At 34.7% G+C, this 8,437-nt stretch overlaps 1 protein-coding gene across 5 annotated transcripts; it reads right to left on the bottom strand.

The window, feature by feature from the left end:
- Window positions 1-258: 258 nt before the first annotated feature.
- Window positions 259-5,765, bottom strand: LOC126849886 (nucleobindin-2). Of its 5 annotated transcripts, none has more exons than XM_050592236.1 (11): window positions 5,603-5,765; window positions 4,201-4,339; window positions 4,019-4,117; window positions 3,070-3,291; window positions 2,869-2,965; window positions 2,629-2,705; window positions 2,457-2,559; window positions 2,170-2,350; window positions 1,878-2,034; window positions 1,391-1,447; window positions 259-1,295 (listed from the first exon to the last, which is right to left on the bottom strand). In XM_050592236.1, exons 2-11 carry the CDS (start codon window positions 4,327-4,329, stop codon window positions 714-716), a joined length of 1,704 nt encoding a protein of 567 aa, XP_050448193.1. In that variant the 5' UTR covers window positions 4,330-4,339; window positions 5,603-5,765; the 3' UTR covers window positions 259-713. The 5 variants fall into 5 exon arrangements, with proteins under 5 accessions (XP_050448193.1, XP_050448192.1, XP_050448191.1 ...); XM_050592235.1 differs by having other exon boundaries at window positions 2,860-2,965; XM_050592234.1 differs by having other exon boundaries at window positions 4,019-4,132.
- Between the last annotated feature and the right edge of the window lie 2,672 nt (window positions 5,766-8,437).

Genomic DNA, 8,437 nt, shown 5'->3' on the forward strand with positions numbered 1-8,437 from the left:
CTTGGCACGTATACCTAAGTAATATACTAACATAAACAGTATGCAATAACAAATAAATATGAGAAATAAAAGAAGGCGTTTCTTTTTACATCTCACAATAATCTTCCCTACTCCATCCTTCCGTTTAAATTTCTTAATTTCAGTGAAACTACTACGTTTTTCGATGAAATATTAAGCGTGAACATTAAGAAAATTTTTTTTTATTAAATTTAAGGAAAAATTTGATCCTTGATTGGATTTTGAAAGATAACATAGAGATCTGATAAAAAATTCTCTTTCGGAAAAGATTTATTCAAGCGATTAAGACATTTATACAATATAAATAATTGCAAGTTCATTGAGTAACAAACAAAGAAACAACTTTCTAAGAACAATGGAAAGATTTTGTTCTATCATATTTAGGAACAACTTTGGTTGAATGAATTCGATAGCCTAAAAAACCATGTTTAATATTGTATATATCAATATATACACACATATTTTATATACATGTTTAAAATAAAATTATTTTTTATCGATACCTTTTATGTAAAATGTATCTGTATATATTGCACTTTTTAAAATTGCAAATTTTTTAAATATATATATAGCTTCTTTAAAAATCAACAATCATAGAACTATCCGATATTTTTATCAATTCACAGTTTACAAAGAAACAAATTAAAAAAAAAGAAAATACTTTTACCAAGTATTTGGTCAGCATTTTGCATTATCTACACCTTCTGCACTTTCGGAATATTGTTCTGATTAATTTGATGTTCGGCGGACTTTGGATTCTCTTGAAGATTGTGGCTGGATGCTGTCTCTTGATTGTTTGACGGGGCATTACCCTGAGTATTTTGTGGCACTTGATTCTGCGTTTGTTGTTGCGTTTGCTGTTGACTCTGTTGAGGTTGGTCTTGAGGTTGTTGTTGGACTTGATGAGGCTGGCCTTGAGATTGTTGCTGAGCCTGCTGTGGCTGGCCCTGATATTGTGGTTGAGCTTGCTGTGGCTGGCCCTGATATTGTGGTTGAGCCTGCTGTGGGTGGCCCTGATAATGTGGCTGAGCCTGGAAATGTTGCTGCAGTACTGGTACTTGATTCTGTGGCTGCTGCGCTTGGTACTGATGTTGCTGTGGAATCTGATCGGGATAATATTGTTGTGGCGAGGGCTGATAGATTTGTTGCGGCACTTGTCCCTGATATTGTTGCGGCACATGGCCGACTACTGGTTGTTGTGGTATCTGTCCTGGATATTGTATCTGTTGCGGATGATACTGCTGGGATTGGAATTGTTGCTGGTGTTGCGATGGAAACTGTGGAATATAAAGAGATGCGTTAAAAAAATATAGTTGCTACTTTGATAAGAGACTCGGATTTGCAAATATTTCACAATTACGCGGTTACTTACCTGTTCGTGTTGGACAGGTAGATGTGCAGTATCAGGAGATAATGGAGGTGGTGGTGACTAACAACAACAACAAAAAGTGCACAATCTAAGTTAATTACTCTAATCACTACAGATTTGTCTTTTAGTCGAAGCGAGATAACGACTATGCAAGTTGTCAAACAAAATCATCAAATATGCTTATAATTATAGCCGCGCAACATTACGTCTATGAAAAGACCTACTACTCAATTGAAAAATAAAACAATACATTTTCTATCTTTACCTCGAACATGCTATCAAAGTAAATAATAAAATCAAACACAAAATCATTTAGATTGTGTTCATCTATTTAAAAGCACAACATAAAAAAAATAATATCACTCGGCACATATGAGGATATTTAATCTGGTACACATTATATATACACGCAAGTGGATCTATGGTTTCTTTACTCATTTAAAACATTCCACTCCACACAAAATTATTAATGCAATAATTAAATGCTCACCATTCCTTTAGCAATCATGTTTTGCATCTCTTCCTTTCTGCGTTGCAGGAAAACTTCGTATTCTTCCTTAGAGTATATTTGTTGCTCGTCCAATCCTTGCCATCCTTCATCTCGTTGGAATTCGGGCTTCTTTGTCTGTTCCAAAAACTCTTGATAACTGTAACAAACAAAAAACGCAAATACATTTCATCATTATTTGTAATTCTGTGGTAATCAATTAATGTAAATGTAAATATAAATCAATTAAAAGTAATTCTAAATACAAAATTTAATAATTTGTTGAAATAAGTACCTTATCAGACCATCATGATTAAGATCAGCTTCATTAAATACATGTTCTCTCATTCTTTCCATTTCTTCGCGTCGCTCATAGATATCGTCTTCTGGAGCGCCTTCTGAGTAAAGTTTATCTAATTCCTTAAGGAATAGAGATTTTACTTCATCTTGATCCCAAAAACCATTACCGTCCAAATCTGAATTTGAGATTATATATAAATATGATTTTCTTTTAAAGTGACAAAATAACAATGTATATCATTAACAATGATAACATTTGATACCGCTGATAATATTTCGTACCATGAAGATAAAAGAATGTCTTGGGATTAAATTGTTGGGCCTCCATATGATCTTGTTGCTCCCAAACCTCCTCTAATTGTTGCTTGCTACCAGGATGATGTAACTGTAAATTCATATTACTTAATAGAGAAGAAAATAGAAGAAAAGCTTACATCTATTTTTTTCAGCTTACTGGTTTGTGATCCTTGTGTTTCTTTTTCATCGCTTCTAGCTCTTCTTCATATTTTTTCCTTTCTTCTTCCTTCATATCTTCCAAGAATGAAAAATATTAATCAAAATTAAATAATGATTGTTTTAATTATTTACTAATGTAAAAATATTTATTAAATTATGATAATTATATTATAGTTTAATAATATTACTAGCTATAAATAATCAAGTCTAAAAATATTACGTTCTGTACCAGTATTACCCTTCATCTTTTGTTCTTCCTCAAATTTTTTTTCCATCTCATATTCTTTAAACTGCTGACGTCTTATTTTATCAGCTTCTGCCAAGTCTTTCGTAGTCTGCAATATTTTAATAATAATAACCTTCATTAAACAAGACAATTCTTGTATGAAAGTTCGTTATATATTTTACATATTACATACATAAAAACAAAAACTTCTACCTTGGCAATCAATTTCTTTAAATCATCTATCTCAAACGTATGCATGTTGGAGTGATCCAAATGCTCCGCTATCTTCAAATGATCTAGATCCAGACCATTCATTAGATTATGCTCTTTGGTAGCAAGATGTCTCAGTCTCTCCAATTCCTCTCGTTTCAGTTCGTCCAACTTCGTCCTGATCTTGTGATCCACGAATTGCAGTTCATGCGCTATCTTTCCCGTCTGTGTACAAAATTATCTAATTATTAATTGTATATTCAAGATTCCGCAATATAAACCTTTGAAAAAATTAAACGTTCGATTTTTCAATCGTGTCCTAAATTTCAATCTATTCAACTTAATGTTCTTGTACTATTTTATAATTTTATTGTTAAAAAAGTTATTATTTGATTATTATTTGATATTCTAAGCTTCTAAAGATTTTAAAACTAGTATAATATTGGTTATTCAATGTGGAAAGATCTTTCTCTACTTTCTCCTTTTTTATTATATTTCTCTGTGATGCCATGCTCTTTGGTGTCGCGCTTTCTATATATTTTCACTCAAAGTAAAATAATTTAGTACTTTTGCTACACTGTAAAAAAACTAATTGAAACCTCAGACAAAATGTCTGAGGCTTTTTGCAGATATATTGTCTAAATTTTCAGACATACTTCTAAACTTTCAGAAAAAAGATTAAGTCTGAAATGATTAAGTTTGAAATGAAGTCAAATTGTCTGAAATTTCTTTCAGACATCCAAATCTGATTCAGACAAAAATATGTCTGAATTTGTAGAAAATTTTTTACAGTGTAAATTATTATAGTAGTGGTTTATATATTATATTTTTCCATTAAAATTTTCCATTAAAATTTTCTCAATCTATAGGAATGATAAGAATGAAAAATCCGGATTATCAGGCGATTGCCGATCGATCCAAGAGAATTCATTCTTCTTATAATAATACTTACACGTATATCGTCTTCATTAGCCTTTTCCAATTTCGCACGGAAATCCTCATCGCTTTCCAGAGCTTGTACCACTTCCTTCAAATATCTCTGATATTCTATCTGATAATCAATTCCCTATAAAGACAAACACATTTCACATCACAGAAGAGAAGATCAATAGAAGCATTTCAAAAATAATATACCATATCCATGTCGTCAACCTCGTTCTCCTTATCCTTGTGATCTCCATCCTTTTTTTGTTGCGTGACGGGCGGTGCGACCGATGTTTGTATTATTAAAGCTACTAAAAATAGTGGCAAATGGTACTGCATTTTTCTGGAACTATATGAAAAGAAGATATGAGATAACGTAAGAAACAACAGAGAAAAAAATTTTCCAGCATAAGATAACAAAAACCAAACGTTAGACATAAAATTTATCTATTCAAAATGTTTACTTAAAAAATATTATCAGTTTAATATTTTATTTTAGTTTTCTAACAAATTATCTTATATTCGATGAAGATGATTAATAATGATAAGGTTGATTAATGATGCTTACAATACATCTTTTAAATACTTAATAAAAAAATTGACAAAAAATGGTTGACTTTATACTAAATGCTTTCTTGTCTGGCATAGTAAAATTCAAATTACATCATGCATTATCGTGTTTCAAAAAAACTGGAAATTGTAAAAAGTAATATATTACAATTATATAAATTCGTGAAACCGACACAAATGAATAATTGGCTGTCACACAAAATTCTCAAATAAAAAAATAAGCTTCCAAGAACATAACACATAAAACCTCATTAAACATTTTAAGCTTGGAATTGTGAAAGCAGAATATAAAATAAAATGCTAAACTAATAAAAAGTTATTAATCGTTAAGATAAGGAGGTATATGACATATTTAAAAATTATGCAAAAAAATAGCCATGGAAATAAAGATAAGAAAAAGATAAGGCGTATTAATATTGTAGAGAATAATATTTTGTTATTATTTAGAAGAAATGAAGAGATGAAAGATAGGAGTTATCTCTTCTCTCTGTAATTTTTTTCTTGCAATAAAAACATACATCTAATGCAATATACATTTTATAATAATAGTAAAATAATAATTAAAAATATGTATAAAACAATATTGTACAATCTATATACATATTGTCATTTTTCAAAGATTTATATACATTTATATTATTTTTTTACACACAAATTTAATGTATACTTTGTATAAAATATCGAACAGTTTCTACTTCATGTATTTTCGCTTGTTAGTCAATGAAACATTTTATTGCAACATCCATGGAGTTTATTCCGCATATGTGCCAAGAGAAGAAAGAACCAACAATCTTGCAAACATATATATATGAATTCGAAAAATCTGATGAAGTATGCAAAAAGAATACAGAAGCATATAACGCGATCAAGGTCGCGAACAAACGATTCAGCGAAAACTCGTTCGCGAGAGGAACGTGGTGAAAGTTTCTGCGCCCGAGTTGACTAATCAGGGACACTACTTCAGGGATTTCCTGAAGACGACAGTCGTGTTATATAGATAACCTAATAATTGTATAGATTAGAATTAAATTGGAAGTCTTACGTCGTAACGCATACGCGATGTAAATGATGTCGTGGCTGCTCGCGAATCACCAGATGCGAGTCGGAAAGCGAAAACAGACCGTCATATGCGACGGATAAATACACGCGAAGCAACCGCAAACACAGCCAGACAGCACCTGCCAACCAGCATCAGCACTTGCTGATGACGCGGGTGGGAGAGAGTGAGAGAACGCAGGTAGCGCCCTCGCATATCGCGAATGAACGTGTGTACTATCGCGCGTTACGTCAACGACGAGCCACGTGCCGCGTACGCTAGATGGTGACAGATGTCTCATTCAAGCTTGGTTGACATATATCAGCTGATCGCGCGCCTGTATTATGAGATATATAAAATAATTGAATATTGAAAGATATTTTGAATAGCAAATTTTTGTTATTCAAAGTTGCAAATGTATGTGAAATAGGTTTTATTTTTCTCTACTAACAAATATAAAAATAATAATACTAAAATTTTGAAATTAAAAATCGATTATTTAGCTACATATTTTTCATTCTTTATTGTTAAGATCTCGCGTAATATAAAAAATAAACTGCAACTTTTTAAATTTATATATAAATTCAATCTCATTCATTTTGATTAATTTTATATTTAATCCACAATAATAAATATAAGGAAGCAAATTTTGTATTTTTTTTTTTTTTAAATATTGTGACACTTTCTCGTAACAATTAACAACTTGAATATTGAATGAAATTTCATGTAATTATATTATGATATAGAAAAAATTATAATGATTAAAAATTGATGAATTAAAGTGAGAAGCTAAAAGTATAGTTTGTCCTTCTAAAGAAATTGCGCATAAACTTATCGAGTACCGCGCAACACAGATAATTACGATTGTTTCAATTCACAGCTTGATAGTTACTTATTGGCTGACTGCCAGATATATAGTTGCGATCGTGCAACTCGTACAAACATACCTATTGACATTGCTGATGATTATTTTCCTTACTTATACTGAGAGTGAGAGAGAGGAAATTTAAAATAAATTATCAAACATACACACACACTTATCGCAAATTTTTTAATTACAAAAAATAGCATTGATAAACAACATTAATTTTCTGCGAATAGAAGAAATCTCCAATGAGAATCCCGCCGCTATACAATTAATTACACTACAAGTATAATTAATTACGGACGAAACGGACGAAATTTTTTTTCGAAGAGACGTGGCAATAATTAACGCAACGTTATAAGGTCGACCATAAAATTCGTGATCGAGTCGGTTGAAGAAAAAAAAAAGTCCGCGACGTGCTAAACGCGGTGCTGCGGCAAAGTGGAAATCTATTACCAGGCTTAAAGGCTCTCTCTCTCTCTCTCTTTCTCTCTCCTTCGCTCTTTCTCGGGCCAATAACCCCATTTACGTTTTATGGCCAGCTGCTCTATCTTGATTTGGGCAGCAAGTAGGTCCGGTGTGTTTCTCGCTCTAGAAACCGGAAAAAGGAACACCAAGCGCGAGAAAGGGAGAGGGAAGAAACACAGAGGGAGAGAAAAGTCATCGTATCGATGGCGAACGAACGAACGAAGACGCCGACAGGACGAGATGGTCTCCAAACTATATACACGGGTGGGCATTAAAGTTTACGACCACGCCCCTGACAGATCGGAACCCTGTGTACCGGACACGATTCTCCACTTGTGACTTGAACCGAGTGTCGTCACTTTGGAACACCCGTGCAGCTTCGACAATACCCAATCCATCGCGAAAATCGCATCGGCATTCTTCAACTTCCGAGATCGGGATTTAAATTCCTCTTGTATCTCCCTTATCTCAGGATGGTTAAATCCCTTCCGGGCTTTCAGCGATACTCGCACGCATTGACGGAAATTTCGTATTGTAAATTTTTTTGTTTCCGTCATAATCCTTGACGAATATTCGGATAGTTTAAAGTTTTCTAATTTTCCTAAAAGGATACTTAAGATTTGAAATCATGAGAAATATTACAATATTATCTTCGAATTCTATCCGGCGAGATATCGCATCTGTGATAACGGTACCCCATACGGTGTCCTGCCTGTCAACCGCGCTTTAGCGTCACGTCACCAGCGATCATCGTTGTCGCAAGCGACGTTTACTCAATACACTCGATGGACGGAATACAGATCGCTACGAACCGGTAAAAGTCCTCATTAGATCGAGTACCGACCCCCCGTCAATGCCGAAGAGGTTATGCGGTGGATCGCACACGCGAGTTTCCACGTCCCAAGAAGACTCGTGAGATGACACGAGGAAGCCAGGCCGCCACCCTCCGATGTCTTCCACGGTGAAGGTTTGAATTCTTGGGCCGGGTCATTAGGACGGTATACCTGTGTCTATATCTTTTGTAGCGGCCTGTTACCTCGCCGACCACAATCGGGGCCCCGGGGCCCCGACAAGTGTTTTCGTATCTGATTGACCCATCTCCGGGGCAGAGCTCCGACAAACGGCTAATTTTTCTTCGAGCTAACGATCTTCGTATACCTGACGTCCTATACCATCTACTCCCCCCTCCCTTCCCCCCTCTCCTCTTTCCCTCCTCTATCGCCCCTTCTCATTCCGCTGACCAATTTCGCTTCTTTTGTCTTTCCCCGCTGCTGATGCGCGTCCCGGCTTTTTACGTCCACCTATATAGGCAAAACTGCAAAGTCACCGGAAACGCTCGCGGGCCGCTCTCGTCGTCGCGTAGAGCGATCTCGGGCCTCCTCCCTCATCTCCTTCGAGAGAGGCGAAGCTCACCCTGGAGAGAAATCAAGTTGACGGCGCGTTCATCCTCCACCAACTTATGGACCACCTACCGCGCGGGGATGGCGTATCTTCTCGTGTCCTGTTGA

Source organism: Cataglyphis hispanica, chromosome 5 (assembly GCF_021464435.1).
Source record: "Cataglyphis hispanica isolate Lineage 1 chromosome 5, ULB_Chis1_1.0, whole genome shotgun sequence".
NCBI lineage: Eukaryota > Metazoa > Arthropoda > Insecta > Hymenoptera > Formicidae > Cataglyphis > Cataglyphis hispanica.

Coding starts and splice junctions, on each gene's coding strand:
- LOC126849886 (XM_050592233.1), bottom strand. CDS start 4,329: ATGCAGTACCATTTGCCACTATTTTTAGTAGCTTTAATAATACAAACA. Junction 3,292..4,018: donor CTAATGAAGACGATATACGT/GTAAGTATTATT, acceptor TTTTGTACACAG/ACGGGAAAGATAGCGCATGA. Junction 2,351..2,456: donor GACATTCTTTTATCTTCATG/GTACGAAATATT, acceptor TCTCAAATTCAG/ATTTGGACGGTAATGGTTTT.